The sequence below is a fragment of the Suillus fuscotomentosus genome (genome assembly GCF_016647785.1).
Source record: "Suillus fuscotomentosus strain FC203 chromosome Unknown F5891scaffold_87, whole genome shotgun sequence".
Classification (NCBI taxonomy): Eukaryota; Fungi; Basidiomycota; class Agaricomycetes; order Boletales; family Suillaceae; genus Suillus; species Suillus fuscotomentosus.
Window position 1 is genome coordinate 76573 of NW_024539599.1, and position 23627 is coordinate 100199.

The 23627-nt window shown below is 49.3% G+C and overlaps 9 protein-coding genes across 9 annotated transcripts; 6 read left to right on the forward strand and 3 right to left on the reverse strand.

The window, feature by feature from the left end:
* Positions 1-845: 845 nt before the first annotated feature.
* Positions 846-1724, forward strand: F5891DRAFT_1256682 (uncharacterized protein; the record flags this gene model as incomplete). The annotated part of the gene is made up of 3 exons (XM_041370031.1): positions 846-1120; positions 1170-1412; positions 1484-1724. Exons 1-3 carry the CDS (start codon positions 1065-1067, stop codon positions 1722-1724), a joined length of 540 nt encoding a protein of 179 aa, XP_041219533.1. The 5' UTR covers positions 846-1064.
* Positions 1725-5041: 3317 nt separating this feature from the next.
* Positions 5042-5805, forward strand: F5891DRAFT_1064255 (uncharacterized protein; the record flags this gene model as incomplete). Its single annotated transcript, XM_041363044.1, has 2 exons — positions 5042-5447; positions 5510-5805. A coding segment is annotated over one exon (392 nt), but the record flags the coding sequence as incomplete, so codon positions are not given.
* Positions 5806-9096: 3291 nt separating this feature from the next.
* F5891DRAFT_962254 (uncharacterized protein) lies at positions 9097-9306 on the reverse strand (the record flags this gene model as incomplete). The annotated part of the gene is made up of 1 exon (XM_041375888.1): positions 9097-9306. A coding segment is annotated over one exon (210 nt), but the record flags the coding sequence as incomplete, so codon positions are not given.
* A 1986-nt stretch (positions 9307-11292) lies between these two features.
* On the forward strand, positions 11293-12354 carry F5891DRAFT_1064275 (uncharacterized protein; the record flags this gene model as incomplete). The annotated part of the gene is made up of 4 exons (XM_041363045.1): positions 11293-11394; positions 11452-11541; positions 11591-11830; positions 11884-12354. Coding segments are annotated over 3 exons (570 nt in total), but the record flags the coding sequence as incomplete, so codon positions are not given.
* A 131-nt stretch (positions 12355-12485) lies between these two features.
* F5891DRAFT_1064276 (glycosyltransferase family 35 protein) lies at positions 12486-17188 on the forward strand. Its single transcript, XM_041363046.1, has 29 exons — positions 12486-12883; positions 12940-13032; positions 13082-13206; positions 13262-13856; positions 13914-13997; positions 14053-14163; positions 14214-14236; positions 14292-14417; positions 14477-14526; positions 14579-14603; positions 14648-14652; positions 14713-14726; positions 14780-14839; positions 14888-14932; positions 14984-15012; positions 15072-15136; positions 15193-15215; positions 15265-15290; positions 15345-15575; positions 15626-15643; positions 15698-15730; positions 15783-15873; positions 15923-15939; positions 15991-16213; positions 16265-16312; positions 16366-16516; positions 16567-16625; positions 16676-16758; positions 16826-17188. Exons 1-29 carry the CDS (start codon positions 12811-12813, stop codon positions 16904-16906), a joined length of 2607 nt encoding a protein of 868 aa, XP_041219537.1. The 5' UTR covers positions 12486-12810; the 3' UTR covers positions 16907-17188.
* On the forward strand, positions 17125-17850 carry F5891DRAFT_740246 (uncharacterized protein). The gene has a single exon (XM_041373047.1). The coding sequence runs from the start codon at positions 17220-17222 to the stop codon at positions 17637-17639; it is 420 nt and encodes a 139-aa protein (XP_041219538.1). The 5' UTR covers positions 17125-17219; the 3' UTR covers positions 17640-17850.
* F5891DRAFT_740166 (uncharacterized protein) lies at positions 17674-20194 on the reverse strand. The gene is made up of 4 exons (XM_041373046.1): positions 20083-20194; positions 19528-20014; positions 18901-19480; positions 17674-18854 (listed from the first exon to the last, which is right to left on the reverse strand). The coding sequence occupies exons 2-4, from the start codon at positions 19970-19972 to the stop codon at positions 17708-17710; spliced, it is 2172 nt and encodes a 723-aa protein (XP_041219539.1). The 5' UTR covers positions 19973-20014; positions 20083-20194; the 3' UTR covers positions 17674-17707.
* A 1615-nt stretch (positions 20195-21809) lies between these two features.
* On the forward strand, positions 21810-22742 carry F5891DRAFT_1281837 (uncharacterized protein). Its single transcript, XM_041370503.1, has 2 exons — positions 21810-22073; positions 22136-22742. The coding sequence occupies exons 1-2, from the start codon at positions 21999-22001 to the stop codon at positions 22424-22426; spliced, it is 366 nt and encodes a 121-aa protein (XP_041219540.1). The 5' UTR covers positions 21810-21998; the 3' UTR covers positions 22427-22742.
* F5891DRAFT_1064290 (uncharacterized protein) lies at positions 22743-23627 on the reverse strand. Its single transcript, XM_041363047.1, has 3 exons — positions 23511-23627; positions 23435-23451; positions 22743-23372 (listed from the first exon to the last, which is right to left on the reverse strand). Exons 1-3 carry the CDS (start codon positions 23583-23585, stop codon positions 22916-22918), a joined length of 549 nt encoding a protein of 182 aa, XP_041219541.1. The 5' UTR covers positions 23586-23627; the 3' UTR covers positions 22743-22915.

Below are 23627 nucleotides of genomic sequence, written 5' to 3' on the forward strand. Positions count from 1 at the left end.
GTACCTATTGAGTGAATCCTGAAACCAAAATAATGTCGCATCCAGCTCCTGCGAAGCACGAGAGTTCGGGGACAATGTCTCACAGAAAGATCGAAGTAAAGGACAGCATCACGAAAATCCTACACCTGCCCGGGGGACAGCGAATGATCACCCTTTCACGGGATGAGTCATTTCGAATCTGGGACTTGGAGACGGGCACACAGGTCGAGGAATGGGAGGTCAAATTTTCTTCCATAGCATTGTCCCCGGACGGCAAAACACTGGCAAGCGGGAGTTTGGACGGTGCAGTGAGGTTGTGGAACATCGACACGGGCAAGGCTACTAAAACATTGACGGGGCACACATGTACAGTTTTTGCTTGCTGGAGTCCAGATGGAGGGCGAGTACTGGGCAGATCCGCAGATAAGACATTCAGAGTGTGGGATGTCAAGAGCGGAGAGACTATCCTTGGACCAATCATGCAAGGAGGATCTGTGTACACGGTTTGCTACTCACCCAATGGCAAGATGATTGCCACAGCGGGGCTTGGGCTGAAGATCTGGGATGCCAACACAGGCAAATTGCTCAAGACATTCGAGGGTTATTTTGACTGCCTGGCATGGACCTCGAATGGAAAAACACTTACAGCCTGCAGCTTGGCCCTGCCAGTGGTTCCAAGAGGATTCCAGATCATGAAATTCGACACAGCCACTTGGACTGTTCTTGACTTGCCCGAAAACTTGATCCTGTTATCAATCACATATTCCTATCTCCCGATGGCCGCTTCTTTGCAACCACATCATTCCTCAACAGAACAGCGCAACTATGGAATATCGAAACCAATCAACCCATCGGAACACCACTTCACCATGAACACAGGGTGTACTCTGGGACGTTTTCTGCAGATGGAAAGTTCCTCATCACTGGCTGTGACCGCCACATTTACATATGGGATATTTCTGCCATCCTTAAAGAGACCGCTGGCCTTGTATCAGATGTTGTAATCTTACATACATTTCATTCCAAATGACGCTGACAATGGCTTCCTCAGGTCGATGCTACACCGCAACCAGCTCCAAAGATGAATGGCGCTCCTCGAATACCTCCAGGGTTTTTTGACGATGCACTGCGAGAGGCTAATGTACGTGATCTCCATCTATCATTCAATGTATTGACTCATATGTTCTCAGTTGCGCATTCGTCTATCCCAATCCCATGGGCCACCCATTCCTGTACCACGCCAACGCAGCCTCAGTCGCTTCCACTCATTCTGGCATCGCCCAAAGTCACACGGGGAAACTGGGCACCATACTCGACCTTGGTCCCACCCTCTCAGTTGGACCCGGAACCTGGTATCCGGTATACTACATAGACGAGATGGATCGGACATCGAGCTGCGAGAGGTCGAGGTCCCTTGCACAGCGGGAAAGCCTGTGCGTTATTTCTCTTTCACGATTCTCCTTTTTCGCTGACTCGTTTTCGAGCAGAGAAATTATCACGCTAGAAAGAAGCCAACTGCTAGCTTGTCTCGACCTCCAAAAATCCATGCCACGCAAAAGTTTAACGCATCATCATCACAGTTACCACCTCCCACTGCCACTACCTCGACGCTTTCCGCCAGCGCTGGTACCGCTGAGGCATCAGGAACACCTTCGCGTCCTCACATCACCGGTACTGGATGGCGCGTTCGTTTCGTGGGCTGGATTTGCTGCATGCCCATTCAGAACACAGACGGTCACCATTAGCGAAGCGATTTTTGACTTTCGTGTTTCATTCGTATTTTGTTGTTTCAACTATCATTAATTCATCATGAACACCGGCTCTTCTGGCGTCATCGCATAGTATGGGTGGAGGCTAGGAAGATGTGACCAGGATAGCAGGTAATATTATGATTTGGGGATGCAAGGGAGTTGCAGTCTGGGGTTTGCGAAACGAAAAGCACTGATGTTTGCCCGGTATGCTATGCAGTTTCAAAGTGCACTCCACAGCCACAGTATGTCGCAGCTGGGAGATAGTGTGTTTGCATAGAGCTGGCGACGAGCATGGCGGAGCTTTGTACGGAGGCAATATCGGCTGGCCGACAACAATTGAAGTTGGATCATTGTTTCACCTAGTCTGGTGCAGTGATCACCTGAATGAGCTCCTGCAAGAGACGTCCGAGCACGTTCCGTATCTTCTCTCCGTAGATGGCAGGCAAGTGGACACCGAAAACGCCCAATAATTAGTACCTGTAACGTGGTGACACGGCTAAATGTCCATTATATTTCTCTCGTGCGCCTCTCATTCTCGAGCAGAAGGCAACGAGCGCCCATGCATCTATGCCAGTCTCCTTGTGGTTGGAAGAACCGGTATCGAGAGAGTCCGGTCTCTGGACAGTCTATCCTCGCGTATTCCAGATGTTATGTGGGAGCGCGCCAGACTTCGAGGACGGCGGAACATTCGACAAGGTGAGATTTTGATTATGAGCACCCGTACCTTACGCTTGAATAGTGATGAAGCGCTGAAGCACAAGGAAGTTCGAAATAACTTAGAGAGTTCATGCCGTCCGGAGTTGACGATTCATGCGCGTGAGCCGGGAGTGGGAGAAAGAGGAGAAACATAATCCTCGTTCACCTGTGGCTGCCAGTCCTTTGGGCTGCTGAAGAAACCTGCACGAGATTGCACATTGAAATATTGAAACATGGTCGACGTCAAGAACTTGTCGAGAACCAAGTGATTTGCGATGAGCAGCTTCCACATAAGGAAACTGTCGGAAGCCTTTGGACAACAGACCAAAACAACGCGTACGCTTCGCTCCCAGTCGTCTAGCACAACTGATTTACCGCGATGAATTCTGATATCAACACAAACCTTGTACTATGCGTGCAGCTTCATGCCTCTGACAGAATTGTGATAACCAAAGTCGCACGTGATGATATGCCCATCTTAGGCTGAACAAATATGTGATGTAAGTATCTTCAACCCGACATGAAGCTGTTGACATCTAGTCCAGAGAATGCTACCCTCATATCATGATACGGGCTGGGTTCTCTCTGTTGCATTGCCACCTAGCTCCTAATATCTTCACATAAACGCTAATATCAAACTATGGGTTCGATCTGAAAAAAGTATTTCGGTGTCCGTTAAGTGCTTAGATGATATCAAGCCCTCCTATTCTCACCTCAATGGCAAGGACTAGGCCGGGTCACAACGCAATGAACAGCGAAGGTAAGTGTCTTTGCACGTTTACGATTAAACATGCAACTGACATCACATACGTCAGAAGTTTCAGGCCTGGGGTGCTACGCGCCTTCACATCTTATGTTCCTCTACCGCGCAATATTCAGCTGTAATATCTCAGCTGTCCGCTTGTACTGGAGGTCGCTTGCTGCTGTCTCAAGCTGGTACCATTGTCAAAGCTCTCGGTTGTAGTTGAGTGTGCCGTGACCATCCTTTCATGAAAATCTCATTGTTGCGATTTCGAACCTTGATGGAGTTGTACTGTTGCATGCACTAGTAATGTCATCTCCTTTAGTGAGGAAGCGTCAGTACTTACTTTATCGCCCCACACACGTCTAGGTTTGACCAAGGATGAGCGATGTGTGGTGAAAGGTTTGTGTTTTTGTGGATTGATGCACGCATGGTGCTTCAAAGCAGTTGAATAGACGCCACAGACGGGTTTCCTATGGTGGAGTGACCATACGCGCTTGCCTTTTTACGGCATGTTGTCGGGCCATAATGCTCGTCCACAGACGCGCTTTGTATAGCGCTTATCCACATTTTGTGAGGTTTAAAACCTGGCGTTCTCTCCTTCACTTCCGAGTCTCTATCTCTCATCCTCTTTCCTTTGCCACTTCATCTTAGCCATTTGATATTACTTGTCCAAACCATCGATATGTCTAGGTAAGTCTACTCACATGTCGACTCGGTATATCCATATGCTGATGATGCATTTAGTGCCTACAACAGTTTTCAGATGTTTTTGGATAGGTTGGTGTTCACCCTCGAGTCGGATGACGCGGTTCACCTCATGATTTTCTTAGCCAGTCTATCCTTCCGTGTTCTGAACCTAGAATCGAACCCGAAGGCAATGCCAACATGGTCTCGGAAAACGTCCAAGAGTTCGCTCATCCCAACGATGTAGCCGCTATGCAGGCTGAGTATGTGTTTCTGCTTCAAAACATCTACCCGAACTAACGGCCTTTGGCAGATGGGCTCAGACCTGTGCTGAACATGAATACCTAAAGGCGAATCAGTGGTAAGTGTCATCAACCGAGTGCCAACTATTTCTCATTTATTTTTTCTAGGTCTTCAGCGGCTTTGCAGGTCGTCCGAGACAATCAGGCGTCATTTCCGACGTTGAACCAGTTCACCGCTCCGGTGGCTGGTCTCCCCCAGTTCCCCCCAATGGACCAGAACCAATACTATTTTCAGCAACCCACTTTCGTCCCTCAACTATCGCTGGAGGGCCACCCATGGTCCCAGTCTGGCTATAATAACGGTTCGTATGCGAATGGATTTAATTTTACTCAAAATCACCTTCTTACCGTCGTCGATCTAGAGCGTTGGGTAGCGGAAGATCCCCGCACGTATGGCAACGCACACGCTGGTGCCATCATGGACACGATATCGGATACAGAAACCATTTTGCCGTCCGCGTCCGCGTCCGCGTCTGACTCTGACGCGACAATGTATCCGATTGATGACAGCATCTTGGAGCCATCTTCCTCAGCTCCCATTGGGCAGACGTGCGCCAAACGTCCCAAGCGTAAAACTCGTCATACTGTTACATACGAGGAAGACAGTTCGAGTTCGTCTCCTGCACCAACCACGCGCAAGCGCAGATGCTTGGACGACGACGAAGACGAAGTGAGAGAAGGAAAGTTTGGTCTTTACAGACTAGCGGACGCCACTGCCGTAGTCATGGCTGTGCCTGTTCACGACCCGAAGCCGGTAGACATCAGCAGTCGCAGGACCCACGATGCCCAAGGTAATCTTCTTCGAACGAGGAGATTTGGGGCGATGGAACTCGATGATTCCTACTCCAAGCGGTCCGTCAAGATTACGAATGAACTACCTGCAGGGATGACTTGCGTTCGAGCATGCGAATGGACGGACCAGCCCTGCGGGCTATTTGTAGAAATGAACAAAGTCCTCGTCGCAGATCACCTGTTGCATTGGCACGGTGTCGAATCCAAAGGCACGACTCTCTGCAAATTCGAGGGTTGCTCGAAACCAAAGGCAATGCTCAATTTGGGCCGTCACATCGAGGGCATCCACTACACTACGTCCTACGAATGCCCCTATTGCGGCAAGCGGTGGTCCAGGTCCGATTCTTTGGATCGGCATCAAGTGACATGCAGACCGCTCCTTGATAGCAGGGCCCGTGCTAAGAAGGGACGTCGCGAGTTTAGTCTTCAAGACCCGAAGAAACTGGTCTATGGATATATTGTTCCTGCCCGTAATGCGACATAGTCCAGCATACAACTGTGCGTCCTTCTTTGCCTTTATCTATCGCTACTGCTGCTGACTTGCTGTTGTCGTCATCTAGTAATTTCTCCGGTTCTTCACGAACTTTTGCTTTCTCTGTGATCACAACACTCGTTTCTTCCGCTCGTATATGTATATTTGGCCAAATCACTTCATATCATCGACACTCCTTTTGCATCGAATGTTCCCTCTTTAGTGTGTTTCCTCTCCTCGTTATCGCTTGGCGTATGCTCTATATGTTTATTGCATAACTCTTATCGCACGCTGGACGCAGCTATTGTATCTCATCGTGTTGCTTAGTGTATACTCTCAGATATTGACGTTGTATGATGGACTTGCATCGTACTTGTTATTGAACACGAACTTTGGTCGAAATCTACAGCTGAAGCCTCGATAAGTCGATCAGCATTGAGGGCAGTTACGTCTGAGAACCAAGGACTTGAACCTTCAAGTTGTTGATGAGTGATCGATCGCTTTCGATGAGTTTCTGTCTAGCCTCAAGTTGTAAAGGTTGCTTACTGACTATGCTCCATGAAATTGCGATCGCCTGTCAAATCGTGCGTTGTAGTTTCATTAGGAAAGCCAAATCCAGCTTTGACCTAGTGTACATTGGGACGACGATATGCACAAAAAATGGCCACAATGGGGCAGGGGTAGAACACGACTCTGTTAAAAGACTCTAGCTAATGTGGGGTTCTCCATATTGGCGTATGCTCCAGTCATGGACATAATACTACATAAAAGGCAAGGTTCTACTCTTATCGCGAATGTTGACCTGCTGGGGGGGCATGCTACCATCCGATGACATTTCCAGGGCCAAAATCCCTGTGGATGTAGAGATATCGACGCGCATCGAGCGGCTTCGAAGTTCCATCGTGTGATGTCGAACAGTACTTCGACTCTGATAAAAAGAAATGATCAGCCAGTGTCAAGTCTGCGCAGACCTCACAGACTCAGATATCCATAGGAGGTTCCGTCGAGTGTCAAAGGTGGTTTCCCTACTTTCGTCGGCATATACCGCCATATTCCATCACCTCTTTCATGTTGCACGTTGTCTCTCTTGAGGTATTCTGTACAAAACGCACAATGAAAACATCCCAGCAGACAAGGCAATAGATGCCTGACTAGTGGATATGGTCTTCGCGATGATGGAGGAAGACTATTCATTGTGTTTGTTTGCTACTGCACAGATCCGAGTACGTAGAGGTAGATCTGGAAGAGTAGGAAATTGCGACCAGGATGGCCAGATTGCGGATTAGCCGGTAGTCACTAGTATGGCAACGAAGGTGAAAACTCAGGTTGGACATGAGAACAAAGGTCAGTGAGAAAAACACAATGTGTTCTCAACGGAAATGTGGCGCAAGAATAGGTGCGGAGACTGCAGAACCATGCGCATTGGATCTGTGGAGAAACACAAGGATGCGACAGTATGGTCGCGATGTCGAGGGCAATGCAGATGAAGGAAGTGGGTATTTGATCCGAAATTATAGCGTTGGGCGCTTAATCTGCACAGCCAGCGTTGATGCTGTAGCGCGAGGATAAAACGAGGCAAACGCGCCAGTAGAAAACGACCTCCCATCGAGCGAAACACTCACACCACCGCAACTTTCGTTCCGTATTCATCTTTCTGTGCATAGTAAGTCAAGTACATCTGGATTCAGAGTAAGTGATTGATTGGTATGGTATTTGATGGTAACAGCTGAAATTATGACGCATCCATCAAGTGAATCCCGAGACCAAAATCATGTCACATCCAGCTCCTGCAAAGCACGAGAATTCGGGGACAATGCTTTACCGAAAGATCAAAGTAGAGCACAATGGTGACATCGTCGACGACGTTCAGTACTTGCCCGGTGGACAGCGGATCATCACCCGTTCATTGGGTGGGTCACTTCGAGTCTGGGACTTGGAGACGGGCATACAGGTCAAGGAATGGGAGGACAAATTTCATTCCATAGCATTATCGCCGGACGGCAAGACATTAGCAAGCACGAGTTGGGATGGCGCAGTGACGTTGTGGAGCATCGACACGAGCAACATTACCAGAACATTGACGGAGCTGGAGCCGTACACAGAGATAATTTGTGTGTGCTGGAGTCCAGATGGAGGGCAAGTGCGGGGCCAATCCGAGAATGGGACATTCAGAATGTGGGATGCAAGGAGTGGAGAAACTATCGTTGGGCCAATCGAGACAGGAGGATTCCTGCGCACGGTTTGCTACTCGCCAGATGGAAAGATGATTGCCACAGCGGGGGATTGGCTGAAGATCTGGGATGGCAACACAGGCAAATTGCTCAAAACATTGATATTCGAGGGTGCCTGGCATGGTCCTCGAATGGAAAAACACTTACCGCTTGGACTCTGGTTGTAACAGGATTCCAGATTATGAAATTCAACACAGTCACTTGGACTGTTCTTGACGTGCGCGAAACCGTGGTCGATTCCTTCATCCGTCGTATTTTCATATCTCCCGATGGGCGTTTCTTTGCAACCACATCATACGCCACCAGGAAAGTGCAACTATGGAATGTCGAAACCAATCAACCCATCGGAACACCACTTCACCATGAGCACAGGGTGTATTCTGGGTCATTTTCTGCAGATGGAAAGTTCCTCTTCACTAGCTGCTAGGACGGTCAGATATATCTCTGGGATCTTTCTGCTATTGTCAAAGAAGCTGGCCTTGCAGATACTGTAATCTTACATACATTTCATTCTAAATGACGCTGACAACGGCTTCCTCAGGTCGATGCCACACCGCGACCAGCTCCAAAGATGAAAGGTGCTCCTCGAATACCTCCAGGGTTTTTTGACGATGCACTGCGAGAGGCTAATGTACGTGATCTCCATCTATCATCCAATGTTTTGACTCATATGTTCTCAGTTGCGCATTCGTCTATCCCAATCCCATGGGCCACATGATAGCCCCATTCCTGTACAATGCCAACACACCCTCAGTCGCTTTCATTCATTCTGGCGTCGCTCAAAGTCACACGGAAAACCTGGGTGTCATACTCGACCTCAGCCCCACCCTCTCAGCTGGACTCGGAACCTGGTATCCTGTATACCACGCAGACGAGATGGATCAGACATAGAGCTGCGAGAGGTCGAGGTCCCTTGCACAGCGGGAAAGCCTGTGCGTTTTTTTCTGTTCTATGATTTTCCTTTATCACTGACTCGTTTTCACGCAGAGAAATTATCACGCTAGAAAGAAGCCGACTGCCAGCTCGTCTCGACCTCCTAGAATCCATACCACGCAAAAACCTAACGCATCATCATCACAGCTACCTCCAACTACCACTGCCTCGACGGTTTCTGCCGTCGCTGGCACTGCTGGGGCATCGGGAACACCCTCGCATACTTATATTACCGGTGCTGGATGGCGCGCTCGTTTCGTGGGGTGGATATGTTGCATGCCTATCCAGAATGCAGACTATCAGTGAAGTGACTTGTGTCTCATGCGTATTTTGCTGTCTCATCTATAGCTCATCCATCATGACCATTGACTCTTCTGTCGGCATTGCATAGTATGGATGGAGGCCAGCAAGGTGTGACCAGGATAGCAGGCAGTGTGATTTAGCTATGGGGCGACGAAGAACTTGTGCATGTCGATGGCAGGTGGACTTCCCGAATCCCAGCTTCTGCGGCTTATATGACTGTTTGGTATCGAAAGTTTGCAAGAATTTTACCAATTGTCTCGAATATCTCAACTGAGAGATTACACCGTTGCATAGATTGCGTTGTGCCGAGATTAGGAAATGTGCGCTCTCCTTTGCCTGCATACCCTACAATTGAGAGAATCGTCACAGCAAAGGCTTTGAGTGAGTAACTTTCGGAATTGATTAGAAGGTTTTCCCATCAAGAAAGGCCATCCGCTTGGCGACTAGCAGATAGAGCTACTGACTAATTGTAAGCCTGCAGGTCATCAGGCTTGATAAAATGGTTCGGTAGGTTGTTGTCACAACCCTGGATTTGAGCACCTGATGAGTTATCAGTGTCTCCGCAATGTTTGCATATCCAGTAGTAGTGATGATGTTGAGCTGTTCGTGACTTGTTCCGGGCACTCGAGATTGTCATTGATCAGTGATGTCCTCCACCGTGCACCATTTCGCTCTAGGGACATTGGTTTTTAGGTTCTATTGAATTCAAAATATGTTATTTACAACTTCGCAAGTCTGGAGTCATCCCAAGTTGTGCCACCCCGCTGGGCATGTAGAACATGGCCAGACGGTCCGCCCTTGGCTTGAACCATCAAACGAGATGCGGCCGACTTGTTTGAAAATCTCGGGTACTTTGATATCAGCATTATATACGGGCCAGACAGCGAAACTATACGGGACCTCGAAACCAGTCGATCCATCAAAACATGGCTTCACCATAAAGACTACGTGAACCATCCGGCCTTTTCTGCAGATTGGAAATTCTTCGTCACCAGCTGCTCCGACTATCACATATCTACTTTTGAGAATTCTGCTGAAAGGCAAAGAGCGTTTGTGCACCGGCAATGCAACTTCGAGTATCAAAGACACGAGCGCAGACAACGTACTGAGCAGGGTGAATGGTCTGATCTACGAAAATTGTATCGTCACTATGGTCAGATTGCAATTTAGTTAGTAGGTAGACGAGGATGATAGAAGGATAATAGAAAGATCACGCAAGGCGCTGAGCACACGCAGGTTTGCAGGGCAGCAGGACCGTGATGCCGGGGCATATTGTGATTGGGCGCTTAAATTGCACAGCCTGCGTTGAAGATGTGGAGCAAACACGAGGATGTAGTGAGGAAAACGCACCTGCAGAAGACTTCAACGATCGCCCTCTTGACCTGAATATCCATTGAATAAAACGCCTGCTCCGTAGCAACTTTCGTTTCCGCATTCATCTTTCTGTGTACAAGTCAAGTACATCTGCATTCTCAGTAAGTGATTAGTAGATTCGTACGGTGATTGAAGGCAAGAGCTGAAATTATTATGCACGCATCAAGTGAATCCCGAAATCCAATTAATGACGGGGCATCCAGCCTCTACGAAGCACGAGAATTTAGAGATAACGCCTTGCCGAAAGATCGATGTAAAGAACGACATCCGCTACATCATACACCTACCCGATAGACAGCGGAGTATCACTTATTCATTGGATGGGTCATTTCGAGCCTGGGATTTGGAGAGTGGCACACAATTTGGGGAGGAATGGGAGGACAAACGAAAAGGAGTGCACGCCATAGCATTGTCGCCGGACGGCAAGACAGTAGCAACTGGGAGTGTCGATGGCACAGTGAGATTGCGGAACGTCGACACGGGCAAGGTCATCAAAAAATTGATGGGGCATACAAAAAGAGTGTGTTCTGTGTGCTGGAGTTCAGGCGGAGGACGAGTGGTGAGCGGGTCCCATGATGAGACATTCAGAGTATGGGACGTTGAGAGTGGAAAAACTATCCTCGGACCAATCAAGGCAATGGAAGGCATGAATGCGGTTTGCTACTCACCTGAGGCCAATATGATTGCCACAGGTGGGTACACAGTACTGAAAATCTGGGATGCCAACACTGGCGAATTGCTCAAAATACTCGACGCTGGATCCGGAATGATCTGGTGGCTGGCATGGACCTCGGATGGAAAAACGCTTATCACCGGGGGGGTATTTGCCATGAGATTCAACACAGCGACATGGACGGTTCGTCCAGTTAATGTGCGCGGCAAAACCTTCATCAATACCATTTCACTATTTCCCAATGAGCACGGCGGCCACATCCTTGCATGCGCAAGCGGAGCACCCTTGGACAAAACAGCGCAACTGTTGAACCTCAAAACCGATCAACCCATCGGAACACTACTTCACCATGAGGACTGTGTGAACTCTGCGACTTTTTCTTCAGATGGAAAGTTGCTCATCACTAGCTGCTCCGACGGTCACATATACACATGGGACCTCACCGCTATCGTCAACAAAATTGTAAGCTTATATACATTTCATTTTCGATAACACTGATAATGGATCTGCTCCCAGGCTGATGCTACACTACAACCAGCTCCAAAGGTGAACGGTGCTGCTCGAATACCCCCAGGTTTTTTTGATGATACACTGCGAGAGGCTAATGTACGTGATCTCGATCCGTGATTCAATTCTTTGACAAATACGTTGGCAGTTGCGCACTGGTCTATCCCAATCCCATGGGCCTACTCTAGCACCGAGTCAAAGCACCCTCAGTCGCTTATCCACCTTTTGGCGTCTCTTCAAGCCACACGGGGCAACTGAATCAGACATCCAGCCCCGCTCCCGATCTCTCAGCTGGAATCGAAACCGAGTATCTGGTATACTACGTAGACGAGATGGATCGGACGTTCAGTTGCGAGAGGTCGACGTCCCTTACACAGCGGGCAAACCTGTGGGTTTTTCTCTTTCACAGTTCTTCTTTGTTGTTGAGTCCTCTTTGCGCAGAGGAACTATCACGCAAGAAAGAAGAAGTCAGCTCCAAGCTCATCTCGACCTTCCAATGCTTGTACTGCGCAAAATCTTAGCGGACCAGCACAAAGTGCATCACCATCATCACAGCTACCACCTTCAACTACTACCTCGGCACTTTCTGCCGTCCCTGGTACTACTGGGGCAGGGGAAACAATTTCACATCCGCATATCACTAGTGCTGGATGGCGCGTTCGCTTCGTGGGCTGGGTTTGCTGCATACCTATTCAGAACGCAGACAGTCACCCTTAGAGGCGCAGTCACCACGGTACTTGCTCCTGGAATGACATCGCGACGTGATATCACTCACACAGGCCGTAACTCATTTTTTGCCCTGCGCCGGCTCTGCATCTCTTGAGTACACACAACGAACCTCAGGGAAGATCTTCGTAGTTCTTATTGTCCATTGGCATTGTCTATCCTCTGCTCTAGTTTCCCATGGCCATCATACTGTATTTCCTACGTCTTTCGCTGCTGTTTTCTTTTTTAACAGAGTCTTGATTGCCGTCCTACGTAGACCCTACATCAGGGAAAACCTCCCGCGAAAATTTCATTAGATATTCTGATTTTCTGAAAATATGTTAAAATACTCCCAAGTCCCTCTGTGGATGGGTGAAAGACGACTTCTAGTACCGACCTGATAGCAGACTCGGATTGGGACGGAATATCAACATAGGTGAGCTGTTCAACACGGCCGATCTAGACCATCGCTTGTGACGTTAGATGGGCCTACAAACAAGTCCAATGTGAAAATGTTTTCCGTCTGGTCCAGATCCATCCAGATTGCCCCTCTTTTCAGTCGATTTGATATGACGACGCCCTTCCATTCTGGAGTCTATACTCCACTCAAAGCGTTTGTCTCTTCCCTATCAACCACGATCTCCAGCATCGTTGGGACTAGACATGACATCTGTGCTTGATACTACTGCCATTGGAAAGGTTCCACGTCGCCGCAGACATGTCAGGACGCTTACCGGTATGCCCAATTCGTCAGATGTTTCCTCGATGAGATACGTGATACATCTCAAACAGGATATCTACCAGAAAAAGATTCAGAAGGCAAGGAAAAGTGGCCCAGAGGCGAAGAGAAAGTCTGGAAGGATGGATTGAGAGGCCTCGACACAGGTAGCTAATCAGAATAACCAATTCGTGTATAGCTCAATCACCTCTACAGGCGTACCATCCATCACCAAGTCGATCGTCAACCATGTCCAAACGTCTCTGGCTCGCCAACCACACGAGATCGACAATTTTGGAGCTTACCAGGCTGCAGCTCTCTCCGTCCGCGATAATCTGATCGTATGTCCCCTTATCTCATATCGTTTTACCCATCTAACTCATCGTCGATGCACAGATCAACTGGAATGACACACAACTGCATTATTCTCGCACCGCAGGGAAGCGGGCATATTACTTATCTCTCGAATTTCTCATGGGTCGTGCGCTCGACAATGCCCTCCTCAATTTAGGCCTCAAGCAGCAATACACGCAGGGGGTCGACAAGCTTGGCTTCAACATGGAAGATCTCCTAGCCCAGGAGCGTGACGCCGGCCTTGGTAACGGTGGCCTCGGACGTCTTGCAGCATGCTACCTTGACTCTTCCGCATCCCAGGAGCTTCCTGTGTGGGGTTACGGCCTGCGCTACAGGTATGGCATCTTCCAGCAGCTCATCTCTCCCGACGGACAGCAGCTGGAAGCGCCGGATCCCTGGCTGGAAAACTCTAACCCATGGGAGCTCCCTCGCATTGATGTTAGCTACGAGGTGCGGTTCCACGGCTTTGCAGAGCGCTTGCCCGATGGAAGCGGCCGCGCCATTTGGGAAGGTGGCCAGGAGGTTCTTGCTGTCGCTTATGATGTGCCCATTCCTGGCTGTAACACGCGCAACACGAATAATCTCCGTTTATGGGAGAGTAAACCCAAGAGAGGCTTTGATCTAAACAGTTTTAATGGTGCGCTTACGGCCAAATCGTCACGCCTTTTACTCGACTGATGACTTCTGATTGTAGCGGGGGATTACGAACGTGCCGTCGAGTCTTCAAATAGCGCAGCAGCAATCACATCCGTCTTGTACCCCAACGACCATACTACTTGTAAGTATTCCCAACAATTTGAAAAATAGATTGTGCTTAAGAGGCCCATTTCAAGTTGGAAAGGAACTTCGCTTGAAGCAGCAGTACTTCTGGACTGCAGCCAGTCTCGCGGACATCATTCGACGGTTCAAGAACATCGGAAAGCCCATCACAGAGTTCCCTCAATGTACGCGAACCTAATTGGTTCTCAATTTCAAATGCTCACATTTCTTCTAGATGTCTCGATCCAGCTGAACGATGTAAGGCCGATATATGCGTGTGCACGTACCAGGGGCTAACTTTACTTTACTGAAGACACACCCAACACTCGCCGTTCCGGAGCTCATGCGAGTCCTCGTTGATGAAGAAGAAGTTCCATGGGATGCTGCTTGGGACATCGTCACAGAGACTTTCTTCTTCACCAATCATACTGTCCTCCCAGTAAGTCAAGACAATGCCGTGCTCGTGATATGGATGTTGACGCAAGACATTGATGATAGGAAGCGCTTGAGACGTGGCCCGTACCCCTTATGCAGCATCTCTTGCCTAGGTGAGCATCATGCATTGCAACGATACATTGGCGTTAAAGCACTCTTTTGTAGGCACATGCAGATCATATTTGATATCGTGAGTCTTGTATTATATCACTAAACCTCTACTGAATCATGTTAAATTTCAGAATTTGTAAGTAGTGGAAAATGTTGTCTGGTACGCTGACCTAAACATCGAACCGCAGGTCGTTCTTGCAGTGTAAGAAAGACAGACTTGATTCCAATCGAGCGTTCGACTGATCTTTCCAACAGCTGTAGAACGGAAGTTCCCTGGAGACAAGGAACGGCTTGCACGGATGTCATTAATTGAAGGTATTGTGATGCCATAACCAATGAATCACGACTAAAAGGTTTTCCCAGAGGGCATTCCTCAGAACGTTCGCATGGCTCACCTGGCATGCATCGGTGAGCATCGCAGGACTCATTTCGTATTCCCACTAATGTGCGTGTGTGCAGGCAGTCGCAAAGTCAACGGCGTGGCCGAGGTAAGTCTTCGCTGGGTATTTGCAATCTGTCTGAATCAGTAGTACCATCGCTCCTCCAGCTGCACAGCGAACTGGTTCAGACGACTATTTTGAAGGATTTCGTAGATTTCTATGGAGTTAGCAAGTAGGTTCGATTTCAAAGCTGAATTAGCGCATACTGACTGAGGTTTTTCGCGCAAGGTTTGGAAACGTGACCAACGGCAGTGAGTATCATATCTTCGATACATTTCTGCTTCTCATCGTCTTGCCAAGTCACTCCTCGTCGGTGGTTGGACCAGGTATGTGGCTATTTCGAAATAGGTGTGATATCGAGGCTAAGTCAAACATACCAGTGCAACCCTGGACTCAGCAGGCTCATCACCCTGACTCTGGACATAGAGAAGAGCATATGGCTCAAGGACCTTACCAAACTTGAGGGTCTTCTCGATTATGTCGAGGACGAAGACTTCAGAGAAGACTGGGCAGCTGTAAAGCAAGCTAACAAGGAGAGGCTTGCTCATCACATGCAGGTTACTTTAGGTCTTAACGTCAATACTAAAGCCTTGTTCGATGTCCAGATCAAGGTCAGTCAAACATATATATTGCGGAACTTGAGGGCTGATCAGTGTTCCAGCGATTGCACGAGTATAAGGTACGTAGACATCAACGCATGTCCTCTCGAAATCCGACCTATCAGTCTTGTTAGCGCCAAACTCTCAATATTCTTGGCGTCATTCATGTGAGCATGATCAATAGCACAATCATTGAATTTTGCGCTCAGCCTTTTTTAGCGCTACCTCAAGCTGAAATCTATGACTCCCAAGGAGAGGAAGACGGTGACCCCGCGGAATGTCTTCTTCGCAGGCAAAGCCGCCCCAGGGTGTAAGTGTTTGTGCGCGTCAACAATCCTGTCGAGCTGATCGGCGTTTAGATTATATCGCCAAGCTGGTTCGTTCGACGAGCGAGACGCACAATCTTGTGATACTGACGAGCTTCTAGACCATCCGCTTGATCGTCAACGTCGCTCGCGTGGTCAATTCTGATCCTGACACGAAGGACTACTTGAACGTCTTCTTCTTACCAGACTACTCAGTCACCTTAGCAGAAGTCCTTATCCCAGCTTCGGACATCAGTCAGCACATCTCCACCGCAGGTACAGAAGCTTCGGGCACGTCCAACATGAAGTTCTGCTTGAATGGTGGACTTTTACTGGGCACTGTTGGTATGTACTATACCATTATTTAGTGCCATAAAGATCTAACTGTTCGGATAGATGGTGCGAACATCGAGATCGCGGAGGAAGTCGGCCCTAGCAATGTCTGTACGTAGTTTCGCATTTATTGCCTGTGTCACAGACTTACTGTTCTCTCGTAGTCTTCTTCGGTCATTTGACGCCCGCAGTGGAAGACCTTCGTTATCAACACGTATACCACCCCGTTCCTGTCGAGCAGAAGTCCCCTGCTCTTGCACAAGTCCTCGACGCGGTCTCCTCTGGGTTGTTCGGCGACAGGGGCGTGTACGAACCGTAAGTGATTTCCAGCAAGTGTATATGAAGTTACTCATTTCTTTGAACAGTCTGCTCAACACGATTCGTCAGGGAGATTACTACCTCATCACTGAAGATTTTGACTCTTGTGAGCAACTTGCTGGGCGGGCGATAGCGCCCCTGATGAACTCTTTTCAGACATCGAGGCTCTTCGTATGGTAGATGAGGCCTATAATGATCGAACGGAGTGGATTAAGAAGAGTATCAGGACCACTGCAAAGGTATGGACTATCAATTTCAATAGCAAACGTAACAAGGATGAACATCGAATAATCCAATTTGGAACAGATGGGCAAGTTCAGCTCTGATCGTGCGATCCAAGATTACGCACAGGAGTACTGGAACATTGAAAGCACCAAGGTCAAGTAAGTATCCGAGGAAAGGGCATATGGGATATAAAGGAAGAATGGTGGGGCCGCGTCCGGGCGAATAACGGTCCAAATGATGGTTGTATGAATAAAGTGAGGCAACGCGGTATCTGGAATCCTGCATGTGACAGTAAATGTAGATTAGTTCGGGTGCAGTAAATGGTAAAGGACAGTAGGAGGGTTTCACAACCAATGATCAAACATGAAATAAACCAAAAAGAAATCAACAAGGTAACCGCGATGGATCCTTCAACAATGTCCTCAATTTAATAGATGCTCCACCGAGACGTCCACATTGTCCTACGCGTCGACAGATGATGGCGGTTCCGTGGATGCTGCACCATTGGTGTGTTCAACGGGCTTTGACTCAGCAGTGGGTGGTGCGGGCTCAACTGCCTGAATGGGTTCAACAGGGGGTTCTTCTGGAAGGTCGGCCTGAGCAGTTTCAGCAAGTGAAGCGTTTTCAGGAGTTCCAAAAATGGGCGTCTCGCCATCATGTGTGGGCTCAGACTGCGACACAGATTCCTCGACAAGCGTACCCTCTGACTCTGGAACAGATTCATCGGGTATGGCTGCGAGCACGACGATGGCTTCTTGGACCAGAGCTTGTTCGTGTAGCTCCTGCTGAGGCTGCTCTGCGAGTGCATCCACAGCCGGTGACTGGACAATTTCATCAGGGACAGGCGATTGAACAGCCTCTGCGGCGACTGCATCAACTGTGGCAGTCCCAGTGATGCCAAGTCCCTTGCTTATATTCGTCCCAGCTGTCGGCGTCTCCGATCTTTCCTCCTCAGGTAAGATCTCACCAAGCTCCCCGACCTTGGGCGACTTTCCTATTGCACTCTTCTTGCCTTGTCAAACCCGTCTTACTGATCCCACCTAAAAAGCTGAACCGCTTCCTCGTAGCAGCGAACGTGCCAGAAATTTCCGAACGGAGCGAAGGGCGGGGCGACGTGCGACCACGGCGCTCGGGAGATGTCGGGCGGGGCTGCGGGGGCTGCTGGCGTACATACGTCTGCTCGACGATGAGCCAGTTGACAGCTTCTTTCGCGGGCAGCGGCTTCAGCCCACAGATGACAAACGAGGGCCAATTCGCTGTGATGGGGTCTGCAATGGCGTCGGACCAGAAATCGATGAAGGCCTCGTCAACCTGCGTCATGTGGACACTCGCGAGCTTGGTGCTGAGGACTGCAGGCTCTTTGGCCTCGTATTGGGAGTCAGCAGAGCGCTGTCCCGAGCGTGACATCCCCCATTTCTTTGCCGACTTGGGGGACGCGAGCGGCTCTGTAGTCTCAAGATCCTTGTCTGTATCAAGGAGTGTTGCAGCGAGCGGCGTGACTGCATTTGTTTCACCGAAACCGCTAGTGGAGAACTGTGCCCAGTCGTTGATGATTGGCGAGGAAGCAGACGAGACAGGGGACGTTGAGCTGTTCCCGTTTCCGTTTCCAGAAGCAGGTTTGTCCTTACTACGATCGAGAATCTTGCTGAAGGGCGAAGAGCGTCTAGGCACGGGCGATGCGACTTCGATTGTCGGGGACATGATTGGAGAAGAGGCGTTACGAGATGTGGACGCGAGGAGGTGGATCGTCTCATCCACGAATACCCGACCGAACTGTGGGCCATCTTTAGCACCAGTCACCGAGGACGTAGAGGCAACTTCGTTGGCGGCAGTCTTAAGCGAGTTCCATAACTCAACGTGCTCAGATGTTTCACCTTCGGAAGATAGGTTGAATGCATCCAAGAGCAGGCGAACGGGCGATGGTTTGGGCTGTGGCGCAGACTCTGACAGAAGGACCTCTATGCGCACGAAGAGGACACTGCAGCTCCGCGTAGAGAAGCGAGGATGAGGGAGAAGATCCTCTTCAACGCCGCACACGCCCCTCGAATATGGATAGTGCTTGACAAGTTCCTGAAGTCGGGTGGGCAGTCGAGATTTGAAACTCTCCTCCCTGTGCTATGGTCAGACACACCCTCAGGTTCATGCGGTATACATACCTAATTCGTGCAAGGAATAGATGTTCCAAAATCCGACCGGCACGTTCCCATCGAGCATAAAAGGTGGTCCAGTTGTCGGTTTGCTCAGTCCTCGTCGCGGTGAGCAACCATAAGCCCAAAAACTTGGAAAGTTTGCTACCAGATATGCTGTTCGCTTCAGCATGCGAAGCTAATGCGGATATGATGTCAATGGTCGCAAGAAGCAATTCGATGTGCACCGGAGGGAGCTTGGGGAGAAGCAACTCCGTAAAACTCTTGGGTGGGTACGACGCCCCTTTTTCAGCGTCGAAAAAGGACTTGTACCACGCCCACTCGGGTGCAGAGACGTCCTTGCCGAAAGTGTTGTTTTCAAGCACAAGATGACGAAGGCCCCAACGGAGAACAGCTGCAACGTCGTGGGGAGAGCGGGTGTACTCGAGCTCAGCTTCAAAGGCGGAAGTTGCCGCGGCAGGCGTTGGAGACATGATGGTTATGCGGCTTTTGGGAGCCAATGAATGAATGAAGAGCGAAATCAGCTTTCGTTGAATATCGGGTGATGCGGAGTGCCAGTGAGGGTGCATAATTCCAAGTGTTTCCAAGCCTAAGACGATTATATGGTTGTATAATGATGAATTGGCAATAACTTACCCCGCTCAGTGATACTCTGCGCACAGGCTCGAACGAGTATAAGAGCTTCCAAAGGAGACAGGAGTTTTGCACCAATGACGGACTCATCGAAAATCCTTTGAGACTCGAGATCAACTTCGAAAACGCCAAGTTGGAGAGACTCTGCATCGTCTTTCAGACTGGGAAGGCGGAGCGACAATTGGGGAAGATTCTCCGCGCGTTTGTAGGAAGAGTTAGGGGGAGTATACCGAGATTTAGGCCGAAACAACGAGAAACCAGCATGATCTTTAGCGGTCTGAGCCTTTGACAAGGTGGTAAGGGTGGGAGCGGTGAAGTTCAAAGGAGAAACAGCCTCGTATTTTCCGTCCAGTAGAGTTCTATTGTCGTTAGAGTCCTGAAAATGACTTGCTTGAATCCTGTCGTTGCTTGTCCTTCGGCCAAAGACCTTGTTCAAGAACGAGGGCATGGTTGATGGAACGCTTGATTCTCAACGAAGGAACCGAATGAGCTGGATGGTTATGGCCATAATGATTAGGAACTTCAAGTGTTGTGGTGGATGAAAGAATGAAAACTCACAAAATTCGCGTTTCTGAGTGACACGGGAGCGATGTACGCTTGTGATACTGGACAGCGCGTATAGTAGCTCCTCGGTGATCTCTGCGCTAAAACGCAAACTGTGCCATTCAAACCGCGAAACCACGTGCGCGTGAACCGAACAACCGCTTAACGGGGCCGAGCCGAGTGTGTTATCGGGACCCCGCGTTATTTCCGAGTCGGCTCCGCCATCTTGACGTTGATACTTAACTCGAGGAGAAAATCATGACCCATCGCACATATCCAATTGCAAGTCGACAGGTATGTTTTTTTTGCTTAAAGATGCGATTGAGTACAAGTCTGAACCAAGCAGTACTGTGCACCAAGTGATGGCGTTATCACCGACAGTCCTGGCTAGAAGAAATGACCTTCTAAATATTGACAGCTACCACGTACAAACCACGTAGCGTCCTAGAGGATGACTACACATCCCACAGTCAACGTTGACTTCTACCTTCTGCGGAGATTCATCTACCATGGAGCGCTTGTTAGTAACCGGGCGACTCATCGCTGCTGGAAGAGCCATGGTGACTCAGTCTGGTATTTCGGTCAGCACCCCAAAGACTCGAGGCCGTGAACCTGCTACGTTTTTGAATTATCGGCGATTTCGAAAGGTGATTTCTCGTTTTGCCAATGATTATGCAGGATACCATTACGGGCAATTATCAAGTCAGCTCGGTGCACGGTCCAGTGGAACAGGCAGCTATCCTAATATGTTGGAAACCTCGGCAAATTGACATTGGGAAATGGAAGAGAATCCCTGTCGTCGCGCTCCTGAATGTCACCTGCCATTCCCTGCGACCGGATTCAGTACTTGGCTCCTGGGTGCGTTTACCAATCTTTGCCTACAGCGACAACCTCGGGGCACCTGATTAATCTCCACTGCTGCTACCCCACGCCGAGTCACCCAATTGTTAAATGACTGGGGGGTTTCCGTCAAACTTTATATGCGCGAAGACCGGAGGCTTTCCTTCATTTCGCAGTGTCGATCTCTCCGGCACTCACATGATCTATATGTGCGCTTTCGTCAAGAAGACCGGTGGTTCCATCCTAAATTATCTTCCATTCAGAAATTCTTGACTTGTTAGAGCGATACTTGCCGAGTTCGTGCTGAAGCACAACCCTGCCTGCTCTTCGCACACTCATATATCAACCCGTAGGTCCAAGAGCTGACCATGGAACGTTCGACAGTTTACATCGCACACTAGTGGGGAGCCAGATCATTTCGTAAACTGCCTGGACTACTTCATGAGCGAATACATCAGGCCTCGTCATTAACCATATACGGCATCATGACGGTCCAGTGACACTTTGTCTGGGTGCAAACCTTGTCAGACGTGCGCCATTCAGGTATATCAATGATGTACTAACTCGAATGAGACCGCGTCTTGCCTCATTCTTTGCGTGAGCAATTACGGCCGGTGATATAAATACATACCCAAACACCTATCGTGCAACAACGTTCAACTAGTAGGTCATTGCAAGGACAAAGCCGCGAGAAGCCAACCATGCTGCTGCATTGAGGCTGGTGCTACCGTAAGCACAGAGTCCCGAACCCTAGTCACTTCTTGGCGAGTCCGATGGCAAAGGGACTCTGATGTAACCATGAGGCCTGTGGCCAGTCGCGAAGGATACCTCACAGGCTCAATGTATTGTATTATTTACATCATTATCGCGACTCATCTGAAGTATTTACGTCGTTCGTCTGTCGAGACTCGAGTGAAGTAGTACTTGTTCAACGCTCAAGCCAAGATCCGGAATGTAGCTACTTAGGGCAACTCCGCTTGTCAGGCAGACAGGCACGCAGCTGTTGAGGCTGTCCAGCAAGTAATTGCAAGCGAGCTGCAGGCGCCTGCCTATGCGACCTCTCGCTATCACCAATCTCTTCAAGAAGCATCATGTCCTCTCCAAACGGGGCATATGACCAGAACCTACTTGATGCAGCTCCCGCAGCGACGAGGGCACAGAGGCAGGTGTGCAGTACCTCTTGGCTCACCAGTCCCCATTTTATGACTAAAACATATCCGATTTCTAGGAAGGCTACAACGTCGATTTACTCGACGACCGTCCTACCCGCCCCGTATCGACACAACCACTCACACTTCCACAACCAATTCCTAGTGATACAGATGTCGAAAGCAGCTCGCTGGTACAGGAAAAGGATGTTCCTGGAGCTGCTGCTGCTACATATGCCTCGCATCCCACCAAATCTTTTTGGCGGACTCGCAATGGCAAAATCACCATCTTTGTTATCGCCATTGTCGTTATCGGTGCTATAGTTGGTGGCGCCGTCGGAGGGAACTGTCGGGAAAATCAGCTCAAATAACAACGCCCCTCAAAGTGTACCCTCGGGCAGTTCTACATCCTCATCTACATCCTCATCTAATGAGACACCTGCCACTTCCGCGACTAGCGACGCGGGAGTATCACCAAACTCCACACCTGGCGCTCAGTCAGTGCAAACTGGTTCAGCAGCTGATTCAGCGACACACACCCCGTCAGCAGCACCCACTCCATAATGAGTCAGGGAACAGGGAATCGGGACGCCACAGTTTGGCAGAGGATGCAGGGAGTGATGATGGCGCACTGGAATTTTATCGACTTTGACCAGTAATTTCTCTTGCGGATCACTTTTTCGTTGGATAATTATAATACATATGTATGCATTGCTACCTTTTTACCATATGGACAGAATATATACCAAATGACACGCTGTACGTTCCTTCCAGTGTGCAGCTGGACAATCAGAAATCTGGAGTATAGTCCTCAGGACGTACGATGCATGCGTCAAAATGTCAGTTCCCCGCCCGAACGTTTATGAGAACCAGCCTTTAGGCTGATCCACTTCATCTTGTTTCACTTCCCCATCTCTCTGTTGCCTGATGGCCTCCAAAATCGCTCTGACGCCCTCAACGTCCCCTACACTAGCACGGCCACCATTCCAGTCCACGACAACAGGCCATTTGAACACGTTCGGATTTCGCTCCGCAAGACTCACGATACCTTTCACGCTCTGAGGCTGTTCTCCGAGGCCAGGCGATGCAGGATGCGCAGATAAAAAGGCAGACAACGCAGGTGGTGCGGTAGACCTAGGCGGGGTGATGTACGTAAGAATGGTCCTCAATTGATCGGCGGTCGGAGGTTTCGTTTCAACGACTTCTAGATCAAACTCGAGTGGGAGCGCCGATGGCTTTCCAGGGGGATAGGGTGAGGAGAGGGCGTTCCGCAGCAGTGCTAGGGCCTGAATTGATGGTGGCGATGATGGGTGGTGACTGTATAGAGAAAAGATTCAGCTTCTCACAAGGTTTCCTTGCGGATGATAGATGATGCACACAAGATGGATATTTGGGGCTGTAGTTGATTGATGTTCAGCTCATGTCGGGTAGCTTCAAGCGAGTCTGGGCGCTCACCAGTGACCTTTTGAATCCAGAGAACATATCGGAATATTTGTTGTCTCGTCGACGTTCGTAATCAAGAAGCTCCATATTATGTTGGTGGCGTATGTGGGTCTTACATTATTAGTCAGC